This window comes from Amphibalanus amphitrite, unplaced genomic scaffold (assembly GCF_019059575.1).
Source record: "Amphibalanus amphitrite isolate SeventyFive unplaced genomic scaffold, NRLGWU_Aamphi_draft 000063F_arrow, whole genome shotgun sequence".
NCBI lineage: Eukaryota > Metazoa > Arthropoda > Thecostraca > Balanomorpha > Balanidae > Amphibalanus > Amphibalanus amphitrite.
The window spans coordinates 1,312,234-1,335,879 of record NW_024881559.1 but is presented as its reverse complement, the minus strand read 5'-3'; the positions used below and the strand labels follow the sequence as shown (position 1 = coordinate 1,335,879).

General features: G+C 49.6%; 1 protein-coding gene across 1 annotated transcript; it reads right to left on the bottom strand.

The window, feature by feature from the left end:
• Positions 1-41: 41 nt before the first annotated feature.
• On the bottom strand, positions 42-22,488 carry LOC122378712. Its single transcript, XM_043360149.1, has 6 exons — positions 22,028-22,488; positions 17,345-17,471; positions 16,583-16,821; positions 7,324-13,708; positions 6,175-7,103; positions 42-1,186 (listed from the first exon to the last, which is right to left on the bottom strand). The coding sequence occupies exons 2-6, from the start codon at positions 17,469-17,471 to the stop codon at positions 887-889; spliced, it is 7,980 nt and encodes a 2,659-aa protein (XP_043216084.1). The 5' UTR covers positions 22,028-22,488; the 3' UTR covers positions 42-886.
• Between the last annotated feature and the right edge of the window lie 1,158 nt (positions 22,489-23,646).

Sequence of the window (23,646 nt, the reverse complement as noted above, 5' to 3'; positions counted from 1 at the left end):
TAGCACATATATTTCTGGCATTCCAATGGAAAGTGTGTCTCTCCTCTCTGAAAACATATATTATGGCACAAACATCCATTCATCAGCTTTGACCAAGTGTAAACTGCAATTGCTCGCGTATAACACATTAACATTGGCACACATCAACGAACTTCTCTTGGAACATATATAAAAATTATGACTTGAGTATATAGGAGATGATCCGCTTACATGATGCGTCATATTCAAATGGATCAGCCGACTTCAACATTTCGACGGTAACACATAGGTACACCAATTAAATTACGTTGTATTACATTACAAACATGATTACATCATGTTTCTGATTATGTGTATAAACAAGTTACGTTAAAGTAGTCACCAATGAATCACATATTTGCTTGCCCGACGGCTGATGTATGTTTAGATAAAACGAGCACACAAACAGCACTATAACACTAAAATAAATCATGAACGGTTATTCACTTACCTATACGGCACCATTGAGCATCGCACACACGATATTTGGACGGTATCTGACGTCTTGGTCACTAAGTACGGTGAGAAAAACATTCCACGTACCTACCCTACATTACTGCATACCTACCTACATTCTGTATGCCACAATTGTGTCGATGATTGACATTCGGATTACACGATTGTGTTCGACGGATACCACATCAAATATTGTGGATCTATATAGAAATGTCCGACATTTGCCTGCACAAAAGCCGATGGGTATACCAACCAACACGTCGGCAAAAAATGATGCTTCTGCCACCGCAGCAATCGAAGCCACACCGAGTATTTCCATCGCGATAATCAATTACCTTCCATTCTCATCGGACCCGCATTAAATGACCACACATGCCACCCACGTGCACGCCACTCAATTTACACCAGCTCGTCACTCCGAATGAAGACTGGTCTGGTCGTTCTCCTGACGTCCCTGCGGCCAGCTCTGACGTAACGTCACGTCACTGTGCCGTGACGTGACGCGGACCAGCACGTCCACATCGGCGGCGTGGGCGCCCAGCGTGACGCGCACGCGGTACCAGCCGGCCTCGCAGACGCGGTACCGCACTTCGTGGTACATGTAGCCCAGGTAGCGCAGCTCGCACTCGGCCAGCGTCGCTGCCGACGACGGTGCCGACGCGGGGTGCACGGTCACCCGGCGCGGCGCGCACTGCGGCTCAGGAACGTACAGCTGTCGGCAGAGCGGGGGAGCTGATTAAACACGGTATGCCACTGTTATATCCGCGACGAGGACAGGAGCGGCTCGTGTGGCCGCGGTACCTATACAGAGCGTTATCCTGGGGACCTCGGCATCCGGCGCCCAACACCGGGTATATCGAATTCTGCGTCGGATAGCGAATATCTACGCAAAGTGAACGCAGCCAGCAGAGCGATGATAAATTTGGTACGGAGACGTCCCGATGGTCACCAAATGCTAGTCATGCCATGCTTATGAATGCACAGAAATTAAAGCTATTTTACGGTCGGCGAAGAGAAGAGTCAAGAAGCACATTCGCATTTTGGATGCTACTAATTGGCAAATGATCGCTGCAGCTTTTAAGCTAGCTAATCCTCGTCAGGGCTCAGGCATCAGAACTAGGCAGTGCCGTACAAATGATAACGTTTTACTCGATAAGTTTACGGTTAACTTATCCGTTACCTCAAGTTTTACGGTTCCTCGGTTTGAGTTTGCATGAAACCCTGTGACCGCAGCAGGGGCGTCGCCGACGGGGGGGTCGGGGGGGTCGTGACCCCCCCCCCCCCCACTCTTGAAAACTGGGGGTGTCGACCTACCCACTTTTTGCGATGCTGAGTATGCTTTTTTAGCTTTTATGTCAGTGAAGCAGGCGTCAGCAACACCAACAAATACATCAGATTCAGAATCGCTTGAAGAGCTCCCTAAAGCCAATTAGCCAATTACCTAAAGTTCAATTAGCTGTGGGTGGGGAACACCAGCACAACAATATTTCTAAGTAGCCACCATTCTAGTACCTTTTTATCCCTCAAAGGATTGGGCGCGCCAAAACTGCCCCGAGCGTTCGTCTGATCGTTAAAAAAAAATGGTCGCAGTCGATTCGTCGGATCAGTACCTAACTACAAAACTACAAACTAGCCTCAGCCCCATGGCTACCGTCACAACTAGCTGTACGTACAGTGCACATGTAGGGGAAAGGGAGTCAGATGAAACCGTCTCGGGCTTTCGCAAAGAAGTCGCGCAAAAAGGAGCCGATTGCAACGAAACTTCCGGTGCGCTCGAGTTAATCACCTACTTAAAAATAAATTGATATCCTTGATTCAAATAAAGATGACCTTGGTTCACTTTTTCATAACATACTTTTAATTTAGGTATAGGATAGTTTTTGGAGCTGATTTTGAAGTTAGCGCCCATCTGAACATTTACGAAGTAGTTGTGTTGCTTATCATACATATAACATGTTAGGAAGCAATCGGTGGTGGTCATCCACTATTAGGTACTGGTCGATCTGACCTGACCTGATCTACCCCAAATGCATGGAGTCATCTTCGTTCAAAACTAAGATAACATTCGTAATCAGAACCTCGAAAAACCATCACAACTTACATTCGCAAAGTTCTAGCAGGTCCCGAGTTTCCCTACTTAAATTGGCGATGACCTGAGTCCTGAGATGACCCGAAACCTTGTAAATGGGTATCATCGGCTTTCTCTCGTCACGGGCAGCATGCTCTTTTTTCGCAAACCTCTAGATCGATCAGGGGTCGAAAGCATACCTCAGCGTTACTTTAGTATACGTTATACGTTAGCGACTGGGAACCCACCAATAGAAGGGCTACAGTGAAGCAGAAAACATATTCGATAGCTCTTTCAACGCTCTTTCGCTAGCTTCGCGTCAGATTTCATCTCAGGTCTATGTTTTGCCCATAGAAGGCAAACAGCTAACTGGACAGATTCTGCCGAAACATTTGCTTTGCAATAAAGTCATCAGATTCCGTGAATTTGTATGGTATTTAGATATGTTGTCTTGTCACCACCGTGTTTATCTCTTTGAGACGCGTAACATGAGTTAAAATTTGACCATTCAGAATTAACGTTAAAACGACCTCAGGTCAACGTTATGTCCTGATCGAAAAAGGACCTCCTGCTGCATATGAATGGATCCGTGTTGTTGAGCTGAACAGTGAACACCTTCCAGGTGCTGTCATCGCTCTACCGCGTCTTCGTCAAAAGTTGTAGAAAAAAAAAATGATGGTGGCCATCGATGGACATTTCCACTAATCACCTTTCGAGTCATCACTCGCCATAAGTTGCACCCTGTCCCTGGCAATGATGAGCTGATTTGTCATGGCTCCAAAGATATTTTGCGTTTCTGACGAACTTTTTCAAAGCAGGAGGCATTCGTGCTTTTTCTAATTTCTCATTATTTTCTAATGATGAGGTCACGTATTTGACCTGCCTCCAGATCATAGATGTAAATCCTCAGAATCATGAATTGCTGACACGTAAAACCCCATACATTAGGTATACAGTGTACCAAATTTCGAAGTTATGGGAGAGAAGCTACAAGAATGGCGAGAGGGGAAAGTTTGATAGAGGTAGGTATACCGTATAACTGAACTTGACATGGCGACCTGACCTTAAGTGACCAGTGATAATTTTTACGCAAGTGATGTAGGTAGGTATACCTACCTAAAGGTTATACCAAATTTCGCGGCGCTGCGCGCCGATTTGTTACACGCGCACACACACACATACGCACGCACAAAACTGGGAAGTGTGGCAAAAAAAAAACACCCCTACCCATCGGGCGAAGACTAGAAACCCGACCCCCCCACTCAAAAATCCGTGGCGACGCCCCTGGACCGCAGCAACATGTCACTGTAACATCACCACAATCACAAAAATAGCTGCAAATCAGCTAGCCCAGTATCAGCGATTGGTCGGTGGTCCAATGGTGTTCGTGCCATGTGACAGCTGACGCTCCACAGACAGTCAGCTGACACTGCCATTAGCGGCATACACACACGTCTGCCCACGTGCACGGTGCACTCTCGGTGATGAGCCAGGGGTAACACTCTCCATAGCACCCTCTCCCGACTCACACAGAACACTTTGTGTGTGACCGCAGCACAAAATTACCACGCTGGGGAGCACTTACTGCCTATCGATAATCTCGATATCTGGCCAAAGTCGACAGTTAGCGAGCAAGGCTGTCAGAAAAAGTTAAATAACGGATTGTGCCACACGATCATGAGAAAAATTTCGCTGTCTTCTCATTCATTATTAAGGTATTCGCTTAGAAACCGGGGATCAAAATAGTCGTGAGAAAAACGTTAAGCTTTTCCGAGAAGTGGTAACCAAGTTCTTTATATAAGCATGATGAAACGGAAAGGAGTAGAACAAAGGGTAATGATAATGCGTTATTACATTATATGTATGTCCACAAATACCACTATTTTAGCACTAAATATGTTGAGCCGCATGCTTTGAATGACACAAATGCTTAATTAGGTACTTAGTACTTGAGAAGGGCCTTATGCACAAGTCGTTTAAATATGAGGCCTTTTCACTGTTTCTGTTAAGTACTTTGATGAATTAATTATTGAAAAACTTTTACCTTTGAACCAAGCTCTTGACACACTTCTTCGCCCGGCGGCACACATATCTACCTCCAAGTTATGCTGCTGCCCAGCATGTTAGAAGAAAAACAGGGAGCAAACACTTGATGGAACTGACTTGGCACTTCAATAAGATTGAATGTTTCTACCGTGGTGGTGCCGTTATGACTATCTCAAGGAGCAGTGAAATATGCTAGTGTTGTTCTTGACAATAAAAAGCCGAATTATTATTTGCCTTTTTCATGGGTCAGGGCCCGGCGTCGCCAAGGATGAAACCAAGTGGTAGTAATAGCTCAAAGGTCGGCTATTGTCCACCTTTGGGCCGGACGAGCCATTGCATGAGCAGTTACAACTTACCATGCATACGACAATCACGTGTGACATTTGCGAAATGTAACGTATTGAATGGACTTAGGACTCCTTACTTGATTGAAATATGTTGATTTGTTTCCAACTATGAAAATATGCTCTTTACAAAGGAAATGTTATTTTTTCGTTATACCTACCACTTGCGGGCAGCACACCATACAGGTGCAGACTGCGGAGTGCGGGTCCTGGCCCATCGGAGGTGGCTGACTCCTGACCTAATGTTATAGTCTAATAAATATGTTGATGCTATATTAGGGAATACGGTCCAATGATAAAATTGTGGTTACACTGTTTAGTGTTTTCAGTCATTTAGATTTTTACTGCGATATTTATTTGAAAATATATAAGCATGACCTTTCCTGACCATGACCTTTCCATGACCTTAATAACTATTACAATGTTCCTCGCACAAGCACTTAACTCTATCAATAATTTTACTGCGATATGCTCAATTTGGTGGCTGGGGTACTCCGAAGCAGCTTCCATTAGCATTCTAAATGAAATCCGTAATCGGGTACATACACATACATAGACATATCTGACCGAACAGATATTTAGGTAAGCCCGGACCATCTCATTTCGGGCACCACAAATAATCTTTGATATCCATTTTACGTGGATTCAATTTACAGCATTGATTCATCAATCGATTCCATCATAATCACCTTAGTAACCAACTATGTTATGAGCACGATAGGCGTTATCACAAGTGTATTCGCGGCCATTGGGGCGACGTAAGAAAAGAAGAAAACAACTGGCCCCAAGAACTTTAAATTATCATTTAGCATGCACCTTTTCCTTGATATGTAGATAATTTACCATTAATTGTTAGAGAAAAATGCATTTAAAATCTTCCATTCATGCTTTTTTCATCGTTTGCACAGTATGTTATTTTACTAAGCTAGAAACACTAATCAGAAATAGTTCCCGCATCATCAAGAACAATAGGGAAGGCTTGAAGTGAATACAATAATCTAAACGGTTTTGTAATCCATGTGAAGACACTTCTAAAATTGCCTGTAGAAATATTAAAGGCAAAAGTTCAACCTTTTCACAAGACTGATGGCTATAAACATATTCCACGTGTGACAACTCAGCCGGTATTTCGTCGCCTACAGCCCAGCTTTCCCTAGTGACCGATAGAGGCGCTGCTATCGATGTCCGCCCGTGCCGCCTAATGATTTGTGGATAAAATTGCTGCCGAGTGATCTCACCCACCTGGAATGTGTTGTCGGTGCCAACGTGTCCATGGAAGAGGCCCGGCCCGAACGCCACCACTCTATCCCGGGCGCGCCGGACCAGCTCCTGGTGCGGGATCAGACCGCGCGCCGCCAGACGCGGCCGCGACCTCCTCTTGGACAGGTACGGGTACTCGGCCATGACCCGCGGCACGGTCAGCGGCGGCCCCTCGACCGGCGCCGGCGCCAGGACCACGCTCTCAGCGTCTGCAAGACCGTCGTCGTCGCCCTCGCCGATGGGCGGGCTGAGCGGCGGCGGCAGGGCGCCCAGGGAGCGGCGCAGCCCGGCCCGCCGCAGGTCGAACCGGCCGCCCGGCGCTCCGGAGGACGGCCAGCGCCGCCGCAGCCAGCCCAGAGCCGCCTGGCTGCGCGGCGCCCGGGCCGGAGCCGGTGCCGGCGCGCCGTCCAGGATGCGGCCGTCACGCAGCCCCTCGAAGTAGCGCAGGATGGCCTCGAACTGCGCCCGATTGATGTCCGCTGGACCAGTGACCATCGGCTCTGCCACCGAACAGGAGAGGCTGCGGCGGGGGGAGTCGCGCACCCTCAGCGGCGCTGTGACCGGCCGCTCCACGCCCTCCGGAGCCGGGCCGACCCCCCGCCGCTCCGGCTGGTCCTCCTCCTCAGGCTGGTGTGCAGGCTCGGACATGGCCCGGCTCCCGAGCGCCTGCTGCTCCAGAGTGTGGATCTCCACCGGCCGCCACAGGGCCGCCGTGCTGTGACTGCGTCCGACCCCGTCCAGCGGCCACGGCGCCCCGAAGGACTCGGACCCCGGCAGACTGGCCAGACTGCGGCTGGACTGCAGACCGGCCGGCCGGCCTCCGGCGCTCCGCTCCAGCTCGATGAACCTCTCGAACATCTCCCGCATCCTCACCACATGTCCCTCCGTCCTGATCTCCAGACTCGGCTCCACTGTGGGACAGCAATGGATGTGAGGTCGTGGAATGGCAGAACAAGAAGGAATCATTTGCGATGCTGTTGCTAAAACGAATAAAATCAGGCAATACGAAATGCATGGTAATTAATGCTGCAAACTATATGCTTTCAATATCTAAGGCTACATAATCACAAGGCATAAACATGAAATGAACAGGGGTAGGTAACAAAAAAATGTAAGAAGTATCAATCTCACCTTGCCGCTTCACTCGAGTGCGGCCGCCATCAAGCAGCATCCTCTTGGCCTCCTCCATGCTGAAGCTTGTCGGCGAGATGCGACGGCTGCTGGTCCGCAGGTCGGCACTGTCACACTCGGAGTGCCGGCGCACGGCCCGGGCCACGCGGCCAACCGGAGATGTGCCACTCGACAGCAATCGGGTCCTCGAGCTGGGGGCTTCCAGTATCCTTGGATCGGGGGCGACCTCATTGTCCGCCTGTATGACATGTGGTTCAGGGGATTCCACTTCATCCTGTGACAGGACACTGGAGGATGAACTGTTTATCATGCTCTCGGACAAAGCCGTCCCTTCTTCCTGCTGAACTTCACTGGTCACATCCTGGACATCAGAGTCTTCAACTAGGCTGGTTTCGTGGGGAGCTCTAGCCTCGTCTTCATTGCCTAGCTTCTCAGAAGCTTGCAGCGTCTCCTGTGGCGGTGTGACCGCATCTGGATCAATTCTGATGAAGTGCAGCAGCACTGGCTCGTCTCCGCCCTCCTGAGGCGGTGGTGGAGTGCCTGGGACCCAGTACACGGTCCTCCGTGACACGACCTTACCGTGCTTTTCCCTCCCGGTCCTCTGGGTATCTAGTGGCTTCTTAGACTCGTGGCTGCTTGAACTCTGAGAATCCGTCATCGATGATGTGCTTCCTCTCAACTCAGCTAGTTGCTCTTGCGACACGGAAGTTTCACTTGAAATATGTTCTGAGTCGACATCCCCTCCAAGTTTGGGTGATTCGTGGCTGTATGGTGCATCAAAAGTGCAAAATGTCTCAATGGTATCCTCCTGAGAAAGGAAGCATGGCTCCTCGGAGTCGGCAACGGACAGGGAGCATCTGAGGGATAAGGCCTCGCTATCGGCGCAGGAGAAGTGCAGCTCAGAAGGGTCATCTGGAAGACTTTCGAAGGCGTCTGAGCTGTCGTCACCCGAACGCAGCGAGCAGCTGGACAGTGTCCGTGAAGGACGCTTGCTGCAAACGGCCCTTACCGTGTCCGCCGAAACGCCCGAGCCAGTAGACGATTCCGAGAATCGCCTCGCGACAATGTCCTCTTTCTCAATTGTGTCTGCCTCAGTTCCCTGGGAATTTGTGGCAGGGTAGCTCACGGTGAAAGTATCTGTAGCCGTTTTCTTCCGGTGCTCCTCATGGGTGTTCATAGGCTGTTGATCTCCTGCTTTGTTCCCTCTGTCTCCTCTTTCTGCTGTCGCTTTTCCTATGTTTTGTGTGGCACCTACGTCTGGGTAGAATTCTTCGGGGAGTGCAATGCCGTCTGCTGTCAAATTATTATTCTCGTTTATATCGAGCACATCTGCATTGGCATTGTGGAGCTGCCGTGTCTGTGTCTCGTTTTCGCTCGACTGCGAGGCTGAAATGTCAGTGACTATAGAATCTTTTCCGGAAAACTTTCCGGCTAACCCATTAGTAGCCGAGTCGAAGTTTTGCACTGGTTGTGCTTCCGTTGTCACTCCATTGGATGCATATTCATCACCAGTGTCGCGGTAAGCAGAATCCTGTAGTATACACTCTTGAATATCAACAATCTCCTCATGTTCTTGCGATTTCTCTGGAGGATTGGAACTGGGAAAAAGTCTCCGCAAATTCTCCTCGTTTTCTGAATCGTCCAAGTTCTCCATTTCATCGTTCAGTACACCCTCCTCTCGCTTTTTGCCACTGTCGACTGCCGCCGTTCCTGTCACATTACCACCTCCGACCCCATCGCCGCTGCGCTCCAACGACCCAGCGGCACGCTCCGGTGACACAGCTCGTTTGGCGATGACCGGGTCGCTAGACAGCGCGGTCATTAGAGCCTCAGCGGGCGCCAGCAGCTCAGCAGTGCTCGGCGTTTTTGTCGGGACCTCTTCTGGTGCGATTTTCCCCACAGGCTGCGGGGAAGGCGGTGGGGTAGGTGGGGGTGATACTGAGACCATTTCCAGGGTACTTGACGGCTGAGCTGCCTCTCCAGCGGCTCCACCACCTACTGCTTGCCCGCTGTCGGTAAGCAATCGATCATCACATCCGACCACCGGAGCTATGTCGGTGGGGCCGGCGGCGATCGGGGGCGGCGGGGGCTCATTCAGCACGCAGGCCAGTGTCTGCGCTGTCACCACTGACGGCCGCGCACGGGCCAGTACCGGTCCCAGGTACACCTTGGAGCGGCTCTGCTCGGCGTGCAGTCGGTACCGGGACTCGCGCGGAGTCTCGAAGTCGGCGTACAAGTCGCTGTACCTGGGCGGCGGTTGAGCCGTGCCGGGGACGATCGGTGTCGGTTCGCGCCCCTGTCCCAGCTGCACCCCAGTGGCCAGGGCTGGTGTCGGTAATGGATTGGGGGCATCGCTCCCCTCGTCAACGGTTTCAGGGTCGTCTAATATGGTCATGTCATCTTCAGTCACACCGCACAGGGACCGAGACTCATCAGGTGCCGATGCACTATTCGTGGCTGTAAGGTCACTGCCATTCGTCATCAGATTGTGCCTGTCCACGGTGTCAGAGGCAGCATCTATCACTCCTCCGTCGCTCTCATCGGCAGCACAGTCCGCGGTGCCTTGTGGTGAATCGGGCGACACATTATCCTGATTAGGATCCGAATGTCGATAAATGTCTTCGAGTACAGTCTCGTTATTTTCTATTCCGTGTGTGGTTTTAGCTGGCAAACTAGCTTCGGCAAACTCCGGGAAGTTTGTACTTGAGAGGTCGCTGGTTGCAGAAGATAAATTGCACCCAAGTTCGGAACTTTCTGTACCTGCGCTCTGCCGTGTCGTAGAGTCGACTTTGGCGTCACCTTCTCCCTTATCTTCCACTATGCTTAGGCATTCTGCAAATGGTAATGATTTATCAGAAGGGCCCACATTTTCCGCGACGTCAGCTGGCACCATCTGTCCCTGGATGGCCATGTCGCCGTCGCGTGGGAGCTGCTCCTCTTTCCGTGAGAGTGATCTGGACACGGAGGGTGGTGGCCGAGTGCAGAGCCAGGTCGGTGTCGCGAGCGACAGTGATAGATCACCAATCGGCGCTGCGCCTCCGGAGAGGTGAGCTGGGCCGGCACTCTCGGGAGGCGGGTCCGGGGAAGGCGACCCGCTGTCGCCGCCGTGCCGCTCCTCACCGGAGCTGCGAATGGGGGACAAGCGCCCCCAGCGCTGCAGTCTGACCCCGCCCTGGGACCGCTCAGACTGGGTGTCATCGGCCTCGCCGACGCTGCTGCCGCTGCTGCTGCTGTCGTCAGACACACGTGCAAAGTGGACCTCGTAGCTGGGTGCCATGGTTTCGGAGTGCTTCACATCTGGCGCTGGTCTCCCGCTGTTCAAGCTGAATTCACACGCTACCAGTGGAGCCCTTGTAGTGTTCTCAGGCGAAGTGAAATGTTCGCTAGATGATTCATTTTCTCCGCAAGTTTGCTCCATTACTGGCTGAAGGAATGGTGGTACTTCGGTGGAATCTAAACTACCTTCAGTGGTGTCAGAGGCGACGGATTGCTTCCTAGATGTGCCCTGCTCATCATAATCTGACGAGTTAGGTAACAGTCCCTTCTCGGGCCCCTGTCGAGGGTCTGTTTGAACTGTCCCCTGTTGTTGGTCTGTTTCCGTTGAATACTGTCGAGAGTCCGTTGAATCAAATGCATGGCGTGGGTCTGTGGTAGCTGGACGCTGCTGAGCATCTGAAACAGCCGTGTTCTTACAAGGGTCTGTTACAGCCGGGCTTTGGTGATCGTCTGTTGCAGTCAGGTCCTGATACTGATTTGTTTTTGCCCTGTTTTGCTTTGGGACCTTTTCAGTCTGATCCGGTCGCGGGTCTGTAGTAATCAGGTTTTCGTTCTGAAGTGAGTCTACTGTGACGAAGTCTGTCTCAGGGTCTGCTGTAGCCTGTCTGTGTTGAAGGTTTGTTCTAGCGTGGCCCTCTTGAGGATCCGTTGTTGTCAGGACCTGACAACCCATAAAAAGATGTGCTGTTACCAGAGCCTGGTGCTCACCTGTAGCAAAGGTCTGTTGAGGGTCTGCTGTAATCCGGTCTTGTTGCTGACCCATTGCAGCCAGGCCATGCTGGGGGTTTGTTGCAGTTGGGTCTTGGAACTGGTCTGTTGTACCTAGATCTTGCAATTGATTTGCTGAAGTCGGGTCCTGTTGAGTGTCAGCTGAAGCTAGCACCTGTTGGTATGTTGTGGCCGGGGTTGGATGCACCCCCACGTCCTCCGTGAGACCCGCTGTGACTGGGTCGGTGGCCGTCTGGCGGCGGTCGGCTGCGGCTGGCCGCGACTCGGGTACGACGCCTTCCCGTACTGGTGACCATTTACCGTGTGGCGAGACCGCGTCTGTGTCATCAATGGGCTCATTCCGGCCGCTGGTCGGCGCCACTCCGGCGTCCATAAACTCGGACAACACGCCGGAAACCAGGCCCGGCGATAGCAGGCCGGTGACGGATGTAGCGCCCGCAGACGTCTGCGAGGGCGATATTGGCGCAGACCGAGACTGGGAGTCAACAGAACTGATTGGCTCATTTTTGTCATCCTTGCATGCACGCGATGTTATGGCGTGGGTCGCAGGAACAAGGTTCGGCTGGGTCACGTTTTTGTCAGCCGATATTGACTCATCTGATTGATCGTCAAAGGCGCCCTTCTCTGTCAATGTTCGCAGCGTCTTGGGCGCCGATGATTGGCATTCCAGCTGTCGCTTGGATTGTAATTGAGTTTCATTTGGTTGATTCTCCTCGGCTATCCTGTGGAACGGGCTGCTAATCGAATTGTTGCCAATTTCATTCGCTTCATCGCTGGTAACCAAAGCCACCTCGGGATCATCTCTGTCTGTCGACAGTACCTCCTCATTGCTCGACGTTTTGTCCCACTCATCAAAAGTCTCTGCCTCACTATGGGTAGCTGAGTTTGTGTTTGGGCTGGTTGAAGTGGTATCTCTTGGCATCTGTTCGCCCTCTTTTTGCTCCAATGGTTTCAGTGCTTCAGTTTCGTTAGTACTAAGATGGTTGAGATCTTTATATCCGTCGTTGCTGACACTGTCAATGCCAATGTCTTGCTCGTCATCTCGACTTCCCAGCGAGTGTTGCTGGTCACTGGCATCGATGCCACCCTCCTCTGGGTATATCTTTGTTTCTGTGTTGTTTCGAATGACTGATGCTGATTGCGCATTGATTTGTTCATCTGCTGAGTCTTGTGAGGCATTAGAAGAGCCATCTTCGAAGTCCCCATGAGAAGCTCTTGAAAACTTCCTTTCGAGATCTAGCTGTAGCTGTAACCCGGGATCATCTTTTTCAGACTTTGATGCTTCTGATTCTTCCCGAAACTGAGATCCATCATCGACTAAATCTTGAAGTTCGGCATCCTCGCCACTGCTAACCTCACACACTCTTTGTTTTGGAGCAACTCCTGATGTGTCGTCGACAGCTTTGTCACTCCTTTCATCTGACTCTCTAGCTTCAGATGCATACTTTGCTTTTGGAAAGACATCCCTGTTCGGGATAGTCAACTGTCCGATTCCATTACGTGTCACTGACCGAGCGTCATTCCTTCTACTCGGACGTCCGTCGTCTGAGCTGTTTGCAGATTGGTTGCTGCTGACTTTTTGGCCTTCCAAAGATTCATCACCGCTTTTTACTGAACCATTTATGCCTTTCTCTCCTTCAGTCTGATGCAAACCGTTATTTTTTGGACCCCCGTCATCTTCTCGTGATAGCTCGCGCAGCACCGGCAAGGGCCGAAGCGTCGCTCCAAGGGGTACAGCGACGTCTTTCTTCGACACTGGCACAGCATCTCTTTCTGGAGGCGACAGCACGATGTTGACCTCCGGCTGCGATACTTCCTCTCCGTCCGGCTCGCCGGGTTTGACGAGCAGGGTGAAGGGACTGCCGGGGACGTGGTGTCCGCGCCACACGACGCTCACCTCCAGCTGGCCCTCGGTGGGCGGTCGGTACGACACCATGACGGCCTTGCCGGTCACCCGGTACCCCACCGGGATGGTGCGCAGCAGGCCGATGCCGGACACGGTCCGCAGGCTGTCGGCCAGCGCCACCCGCGGCGGCGACCGCTCCGTCACGCGCTGGGTGAAGAAGTCGCCGGTCTCGGAGCGCAGCTCCAGCAGCAGGTCTGGCTGGCTGGTCCGCGGGAAGAAGACGCTGAACTCGGCGACCCGGCCGCGCTCCGCTCTCAGCAGGCCCGTCCCGCTGGCGGTGCACTCGCCGCCACCTCTGCTAGAGCTAACGCCGCGGTCAATGTGAGGCTCAGGATCGGCAGCAGCCATGAAGGACGGCGTCTTGACCAGTGTGAAGCGCTTCTTCAGGCGATTGGCTGACTCACGAAGCTTCTGGAGATACTTTATCAGCTTTTGCTCGTCCGTGGCCCATATTATATCCATCACGGTCAGCGTCTGAAAAGGAAAAAAACGTGCAATTGATCGTGCACGATGTCTTAATCTTATAGACTACAATGGGGTTAAAGTAATTTGAAAACCAGTGGATTTCCAAGCCTTTGAGTGAGCATTCGGTTATGTGCTGCTTTCTACATTGCTGTATGCTTATATAGTGCTATTGTGCCCAGGCAAGTACCGTTTGCCCAGGTGCTAAAGTGCACCAGCAGCGGACAACAGAATAACTATAAGGGTATCCCCACATACCTACGGGCATTCGCACATTACTGATGATAAAGTTGACGACTATCGCAAGTTCTAACGAAGTATAATGTTTTCGCCAATGAAGGGAGCAGGTGGTCACTGCATGCAACATGTGAAGACTGCTGCATGCAGTGACCGTCTTGACCGGCCAATTGTTTGGTGTTCAGAGAGAGCCTACCTACCTACCAGCATTTACGAAGCAATCCTCAACGAGGCTTTGAAGAGGCATACACAAAAGTTCCCAGGAATCGATCGATAGAAGCTAAGTTGGATAAGTAAATTGTTTCAGCAAATTTACCTGATCGATTTGGCTGAATAGGATGCCATCCTTTCACATGTGCACTGAGTTTGACCAAGGCAAAGCATCGTCAATATATGACCATATGACCAATGCAATTAGCAGTTGACTGGTGGTTCAACTTGCATGCAAGTTGCAACAGTTCTGTAGAGATGAAGAATGCTTGCCATTTGTTGGTAACTACACAATACGCGTGCCTACAATGGAAACCAGGCCCAGGATTGCTGTGCCGTGCACACTTCGCGGTTCACACGCTGCTATTTTTATCACATCGCTGGAGAAACAAAAACAAAAACAGTGATCCAGTCATCCTATCAATAGTCATCCCGCGTCCGTTCATCGTTCTTAATGCGTCAAGAAGCCGTAGTTCATTTGGCCATTTTGTAATGGGCGATGTTAGCATAGTCTGATGTGGAAGTAACGCTTGCGTGTGCCTGACAATTATATGTTCCGATATAAGTGTACAGGAACTAGCACATAAAGGAAGCAAGGACATACTTATCAACTATACACAACCGTTATGCTCGCATTTCGGAAATAAGCTATTAGCATATTCTTGAATAAAGCGATACCTTTGATATCATTGTTTTCCAATACAAGAGGAATACTTCAGGAGCACCTGAGAAATGATTGACGCATAGCACCCGCCTATCGATCTGAGAGACACTATCAAAAATCGTGACTATCTTGATCTGGCTCACATCAGCACTGACCAGATACTACATGTGCTTTAAACGATTACAAAAGCTGTACGGATCAGCCACTTGATGGCCAGGACAGACAAACAAAAAGACATCGGTGTCACTTCACAGCGATAGCACCGCCAAGCCGCCGGTAAGTGCGGCATGCTCTCTCTCTCTCTCTCTCTCTCTCTCTCTCTCTCTCTCTCTCTCTCTCTCTCTCTCTCTCTCTCTCTCTCCTCTCTCTCTCTCTCTCTCTCTCTCTCTCTCTCTCTCTCTCTCTCTCTCTCTCTCTCTCTCTCTCTCTCTCTCTCTCTCTCTCTCTCTCTCTCTCTCTCTCTCTCTCTCTCTCTTCCCCCCTCTCTCTCTCTCTCTATCTCTCTCACTCTCTCTCTCTCTTTCTCTCTCTCTCTCTCTCTCTCTCTCTCTCTCTCTCTCTCTCTCTCTCTCTCTCTCTCTTTCTCCCTCCCTCCCTCTCGGCCGTCAAGAGCAGGTGAAATCTCTCTCTTTCACCTTTTCAGCTTTTTTCAGTCGGCCGTATTCAACTCACATCCAGTCAGTACAAATATGCTCGTACATTACGACTTTCCTTCCGGCAGCGATTATTGCGAGAATATGACTCCGCCAAGGCTGATTTGAAATCGATGCTATTGCAAAAACAACACTGTTGTTACGCTTCTAGCCCACATGAGAGCTTCGATTGTGTCGATCACACAAGGAGAAGAAAACGGGGTTCGACCGCCTGATCGCTTAGTGGCATGTTGCAATGTTGCAGTCAATGACTTGAATATAACGGCTCAGGTGTCCAAAGCTGTAAGGAACATCACTCATGGGAGAGGACAATTTCCTCGCTATCAATCAGTAGCCCCGTTTTCATAGGGCTATGTCCGGATAGGTCGTCAAAACTAGCGGAATGTGTCTGAAATGTCTCGTTAAAGGAAATAGTTCACTTTTAACATGGGGTTTTGAACTGGAATAGCAGTTTCGTAGCTTGAGCTGAGACTAGCACAAAGCAGGAGCTTTTACGGCTCAATGATCACCCTAGACGAAGATATTCCATTTCTCGTTCCGAAAAGAGTGCCTTGCAGAGGAATGTGTGCCTTGCACAGGAATGCAGCCACGTCATCGTCAGCCAATCAGCATGCTGCTTACAGCCAATGCAGTATGCGTAGGTTTGAACTACGCGATATGATTGGTCAACGCGTAATAAGCTTCCGCGTCAAACATTATTTTACATAGAATATAGTTCGTCCTATATTAAAATATAGAAAAAAAATTGTTTTTACAAAAAGGTTTTATTTTATTTCATGATCATTTTGAGCATAAAAAATCATAAATCAATAGCAAAATACTAATTTCAGGAAAGTGAACTGTTTCCTTTAATGGAATAAATGTCTCGGTATCGGAATTCCACTATCAGGCAACTAGCCCTATGTTAACGGGGCTAATGTCATCCCCACCCCCCACCCCTCCCCCATCCCCCGAAAGGGCAGAGCAAAGCAGATTTGTACAGACGTACACGGCTCTTCATGTGTTTTGAATACTTGCCTAATCAATAATTACAGTGATAGAAGTTTACCAAGTAGAATGAATACTGTAAGGCATAATAGCACTTGCCTTGTAGTCATCCCTGCACATGTGCGGGTTACTGACCGGGTCCACTTTGAGCAGCAGTCGGGCGCTGCGCAGCGCGGCGCCGACCGCCAGCAGCGGCTGCTGGCCGCCCGCGGCGCGCTGGTCGGCCGGCACAGCGCGCGGCGCCAGCGCCCGCACCAGCGCGCCCAGCCGCTGGCCGTCCGTCCAGTCGGCGCCGAAGTTGGTGACGCGCTGACCGGGCAGCTGCTGGTTCACCCAGGCCAGCAGTTCGGCGCGCTCCTCGGCATCTGCCAGCGCTGCGGACCGGGCGGGGCGCGGTCAGTGTCAGCGGACCGGGCCAGCGGTCTGCCAGTGTCAGCGGAACGGGCGGCAGGCGCGCAGCCGGCGCCGGGGCCAGAGGAAAACAACTTGAACTAAGCTGCTCAGTGCTCAACAATAGCTGAATGAATGTTATGAAAGGGTCTCTGCTGTTAATCATTTCAAAAGTTAGTAACTTAACTAAATGCTCGTGTGTGGGGGAGACTTGAGAGCTCAGCAGTGCTCCAGCCATGGTCTGTTCCTTTGCGATAAGGCTTCCCTTAAGTCACTCCTCTCCCCCAGCCCCGTCCCCCACTCTTCTTCCGTTCGATTTTGATGCGCAGTGTACCGACGTTGTAAGGAGTACTGCGATGCAAAGTTACTGAATAAGTACAATCGTCATAGCACACACATTAAAGCGTGCAAGACAAAGTCGAACGGAACCTTTTAGCACTGAAGCACATGATAAAGTATCCACGAGCACCAGCCAACCGATTTGAAGCTGCAGCATTGCGACCTTACTCGCATCATCGGCCTTCCCGAGGCCCAGCCATGCGTAGAGCCGCGCAGAAGTCCAGCGGAGAGCCCGTACGAAGTGTCCAACCAGCCGCCACGTCCACTCGGAGAGGACAGCCACCAGAGACCCCATCTGAGAAACCGCAGTCCGCAGGTCACACTGACACAACACTCATAATCGGCTACAAAAGTCCTATGAGAACCACAAAACGTTGCAGAACAGCGCACGTAACTCAAGCACGCACTTGGCAGGGTGACATTGCGTAGACCTCGCTGTCAGTGGGATGAGACCGACGTGGTAGTCTGTACTGGCTGTCAACCTCAGCTGTCACTTGCACTGCATCCACTGCATGTCCGAGCACTGCCGTTATATGTAATCACTGATGTCAGTCATGTTGGTGGCTACGGTTTAGAATACAGCATGAAATATGACGTATTATTTGCGGCATTATATGTTGGTGTAATGTACTATACCAATGATGATCTCGCTACTCGCTACTGCAATTCAAGTGCGCGCTGTTGTTGGTACCAACACACTGGTGTTGTTGGTACGTAGTCGGCGGAAACCATTGAGCTATGTGATAAATCAGTGGTGGCCGGCCTCCTTTGTCCTCATTCAGCAGAGGATCGATCGCGCACTGCACCCAGGCAGTGACTTACACACGAACCGATCCTCGAACAAAAGGCTGTGACAGAGGTACAACGGGCGCATCGCTGAGTCTCCAGCTGATCAGCACCGAAATCATGACCTCCGCCCCAAAACTGGGACTATCGCACAAAGACAGGGCACCCACACCACTAAACTGGCGCTGTACCAGGAACCCAAAACACGATCAGGCTTCTGCTGTTTCTCTTCCACCCAGTTTCGCCAAATCTCTAGAGTTTTTAACACGATTCAAGACAGCCAAGGCACGCTCTACTGTGCACCTATGGTAGTTAATCTGGACAATGCGATCGTTCTATTTCCACACATGCTGTGGGACCAACCAGACTGCCTTCGCTCCATAACTCGCAGGACCACGACCCAGTGTGTGTCACATCGCGAAAGCACGGCTAATTTTGTTCTGAGCCAGGGGATAGTAGTAAATGGGCTGATAAAGTCACTCTTCCAGAACTACGGTCCGCAAGTTCAAATTAATCGACTAAATTGAGAGGCCCAGAATTACATCTCTATTGCTCAGCAGTGAAGAAGTTTTGCCGGTACTTTGTCAAAGTGTCTAAAGTTGTTCTTGCCTGAGCAGAAACTGTTCCTGCGATTCCATTCATCTTTCATTGCTGGTTTAGTGTACGTGCTATAAGAAGCTTTGTTTGCCGAAACGTTGTCTAAATATAATGCCTTAGTTAGACAAATGTCAAGAAGACAGATGTTCAGCATGGGAAAAAACGGGGGTATTATTGGATGGGCCAGTGAAACAAAAAAAAATGTTTGAAAGGTTTGAAGTCTTTAGGTATCTTTACCCCAGGATCAGCAACAAGACGCTTATTACAAACGAATCAGATATTGAGCCATCTGCACTAGTCAGTAAGCAATTTGCATTAGTCACTTAACACTTCGTCATTTGCCTCAGGCAGTCTTCGAGGCGTCAATATTTAAACGTATCTCGTCAAATTATATATGTATATCGAACGTTTTTACCTCTGCCTTCATATTCTTCCATGATAAACGTAATTTCTCAAATGCCTTCGAGAAATTGCCTTTGCTTATCATGAAATCCCAAGTTTTCATAATAGCCAGATGGACTGCGATGTAAGAAATATAAAATACTTTGAAACTTTGTATCATTTACATATACAGGGTGATCCAAAAAATTTGGAACCCCTAACTTAAAATGTCTATAAGACCGAAAATATTCACTTTATTGACAAATTGCGAACACCATTAGAAAGAGCATTAAATCCTCTATAAACCACGTCAAATTGGTGCATGTATGTTGTAAAGCATTGGTACACTATTAGCTTTTGGAATGAGCGTCAGGAAACTGAGTGAAACGAAATCGACAAATGCTAACAATGCGCTGAAATCTGTTAGCACTCTATCTGTTGTCTTTTTGCGAATAACACCGAATCCAAATTCAATTTTATTTCATAAAAGTTTACACAGAAGCACACAGTAGAACAGATACAAGCGTCCTAGCTTCCGCTGTTCATCCAGCATGTGCTCAACGCGAGCTCCGTGGGCCGTCACGCAGGCCTGCAGTTGCTTGGGGACGGTAGACCAGCAGTCTCTGGGACAACTGGTCCCAGCAAGCCGTCAGCCTTTTCTTTCTTTACAATAGCACGTGAATGAGCTATTTTTATTCATGAACCTCTAACGGCTCTAACAAGCGACATGGTCAGAACAGCAAAGCAAACCGTCAATCACTTATTTGCGCATAATGTTCAAAACCGTTTCACTGAGTTTCGTGACACAAATTTTATAGGCATATGTCTATGGCAATATTTATAATAATAATTCAGTTCAATCAACTTGGTTTTATAGAAAATTGAACGCTCTAGCTAATGGTGTTTGCAATTTGTCAATAAAGTGAAAATTTTCTGACTTAAGGACATTTTAAGTTAGGGGTTCCAATTTTTTGGATCACCCTGTATAGCATTCTGAACTTGCTAAACGCTTCGATCACAATTAGCTAATGAAAACCAACCGTCGTTTCAGAACTTGAACTTCCGTGTACCTAATCAACTGTCTTTCTTTTTGCATGTACAAAATAATGCTGAAAATAATGATAATGATAGGGTTGATGACGCATTTCTGAACTATATTCCATAAAGTATCGTTGGATCTTCCGCTTGATATTGCTGTTTTAACAACTATTCAACTATGGTCCACGGAGCGGAAGTTTTGCCGCAGGGCTAAGCGCTGCGTGGATCCGGTCTTCTTCAGTGTCAAGATTGGGTGATTTACAGGCTGGCCAAAATGGTGAACGTGTCGGATGCTTGTTTCGTGATTTAAACGCTTAACCGGTTCAATGAAAGTCGCAATAACACTTTGATGGAAGTGCTGGAAGGTATCTATATGCAGTGCGAGGTTTTACCAAACAGACACGAAGACTTTTCTTCCAATAGGCACATATGCCTAACTGAAACAACGAAGAGCGAGATTGCGACATCACGCAATGCTTAACAGTCGTATCGTATGTTGGGAAGTCGTATGTGATTGCGCCAGAAGGGACAAATATGAAGCGTTAGACATTCACCGAGATTGAAGAGAAGTGGTGCGAAGAGGTTACGGTTCAGGTTGGCTTATATTCAACCTGGTCCAGCTTTATTCATTTAAAAAAGAAGTTATCGCTACAGTGCCACGCAGAACTGTGCTATAGAGCTGGAAGTGTTTAAAGCTGACAGAGCAAACGAGCGTTTTCGGGTGGTGTGTCCATATCTTCACCGATGACAATGAAGTGCCGTGCCAATAGAAAAAAAAAAAAGAAATAAAATAGCTGAAATCAAAGGAGCTTTGTGCTTTCAGTCATAAAAGTGGCAAGGATATCCATGAATCGGTGTTTAGGAAATTAATAAAGCAGTGAGCTCCGACCTTACGGGTACTCGTATCAACAAATTATGCAAAATGCCCAATGCCCATACGCCCGACAGTCCACATCATCCATCTCCTTCATTACGTCAGTCGGAGACAACAGCGTCTGATGTTAATGAAAAGCCATTTTCATTTGACGTGTCTCTATAAATACCTGCCAGATTTCCACGTCCAATTAAAGTGCTTTAAAATAGGTACGCCTCTGAGTCTAGTTTGGTAGGAAATAAGCACCGAATCAGCAAAAGTCGCTCCGAAGACGCCGAACCATTTGTCCCACCACTGCTTATTAAACTGGGGTGGTGTTAGAGCTGTTATAGTTTAACGGGCGGAAATGATCAAACACCTCACAATGGATCCAGACTGTAGAAAAATGGGGGTCACCTGGCACCATGAGATAACTGAAGGTCAAGGGAGGATTCAATATATTTCCTTTTAAACGCAACTGACTATTTTGGCATGCTTATCAAACCCAGTCATCGGAAGATTATCGCTAGATTTGCCATGTATCACTACTACGTGACTGCACCTTGTCCTTCCTATCTTGGCGATAACCGGAGTCAGATTGTTCGGCATCACGATATACGGTGCTGTGCTATACATACCGACCGGAAATGGACACGGCATGGTATCGAAGCTTCCAAGGTCTCGACATCGGCGTCACGCAATGATAGCGAGACACACTCATCATTGAGATGCACGACCAGTTATTCCACGATGTTTTAGAGACATCGTATTTCGCATGAAATTGTGAATAATTGCAGAAAATGCAAATATCATAAAAGGTTATCATCAGTTTTACTACAATGACTATTGATGAAGGCATGGTAAATCAGTGAAAGCACCTGAAATGTGTTTACTTTAGCTCATCAATGCAGTTCGATTGATATGCAACGTGACCCATCTCAATCAGATCACGACCTTGACCTGAGTTTAAAAAGTCAGCCGTAGTCACCAAAAAAAAACCATCGACTCCGTAGCCCTTGACTGAGAAGTTTTCAACATTTGTATGAGATCAGTACCTATATCTAAACGGCCTTGGTTTACATGCATTGAATATAGCATTCAACAGCAAAACGTGCGATATAGTAATGAATTCCGCTGGCGAACATTTAAACGTTCAAAATAAACTCGATTCTATTCGATTTCGTTTTGCTTCTTACCGCTCTGGAAGTGCGGCGGGTCCTGCTGACCGGCTCTGCTTCCCCGCAGTCCCTGCGGCGGTGACGTCACACTTCTCTGACCCGTGACGTCATTCCTCCCCGATCAGTGACGACACCGGAAGTAGTATCTCTTGCTGCGCGGCGGTACACGGCCCCCAAAACACCACTTCCACCCGTGGTGACCAGATCAGTGCGGTTTCAGTGACCGGATGGACATCCCCCGCCGTTCTCCCTCCCTCTGTCCCGTCCCCGTCACTCCCTCTGCGGCCGACCTATGCTCTGTCCTCGGGCGACTGTCGGGCGCCACGGGCTGCACTGTCGTCCCTGAGGAGTCACGCTCACACCCACACCGAACCCCCGCGGCGAGCGGCGCCGGTCGGTCCACGGGCCGACCCCTGGGGCTACACCGCGCGGTCCCCGTCTCCCGTCGGGGCGACTTCACTGCGAACACGAGCCGACACGAGCCGCACGGAGCGCCGGTGACGGCCACCGGCACCGATAGCGGCCCTGATTGGCGCTATCTGATGCCGCGACTGGATCAGACGGCCGCCCCGGCGACCTATCGGCACTGATAAATGATGAGCCGGGGGTCAGATACACTCAGCCGGCACACACGGGACAGCGGGGGCGACGAAAAACGCCCACCGCGCCGGTGTTTAAAGCACATGGGGGCCATTATCAGTGACGTTATGCGCTCACCCTGCAGGTGCTCACCCTGCAAGCAGGTGATTTGTATGACTGCTAGCCGGCCAAATGTGACGGCATTGCTTGCTTACGTTGACATGCGTATTGCGTAGTGTCTGCCCTTCTTACAAAGCTCAAGTGACTCATCTCAGGCGCCTGAATGAAAAGGCCGGAAGGTATAGTGGTGGGGGTGGGGGGGGGGACAGAACACCAAGGAAATGGCGAGTGAGCATGTTTATTTATGGCTGTTGTCATAGTTGTAAAACCACTATGACACTGCTTTTTGTTTTTATGCACTTCCGAACAACCAACAAGCGTCAAATTTAAATGTTTTCTCCGAGCTGTTCTGGAATAACTGGTTACAAAGCGCTCGTGTTTACACAGACGAAATTCCAACAAATGTTTTTTTCCGTCCCACTGTTGAGGTGGGTGGCAATCATACACTGCATACACGATGTGACATCGAATTGAACGCGCTGAATCCGATGACTGTTTGCATTGTGTGTGTGTTGTTTCCTTTTCATCTTTTCGCGCTACCAGTACCTACAGCATGTAGCATTTACCTATTGAAAAGTTTAAGATGATCTGATTTCGAAGACAGTGTTTCAAAAACAATTTCTGCAACATGTCACAGCTTCGGTCATGCAGTTTCATGTAAGCATCACACTGGATCGGATTCGGCTGCCGCTGTAAGTATCCCTCGTTAAACAGCCCGTTCTCTGCATTATTTACCGTGTCCGTTGCTAGCCTGACGTCACACTCCGCCACCCTCATCTATTGTGACGTTCATAGAGTGCCGACGCAGCATCTGGCACAAGCATCACCCAAGGGTGATGCGGCAGGGCTGCCGGTGCTGCACCGGTGCTGCAGTGTCTTTACCCAGCGGCGCATCGGTGGGACCATACGCATTAGTCAGGACTGCGCCGGTGTGATAG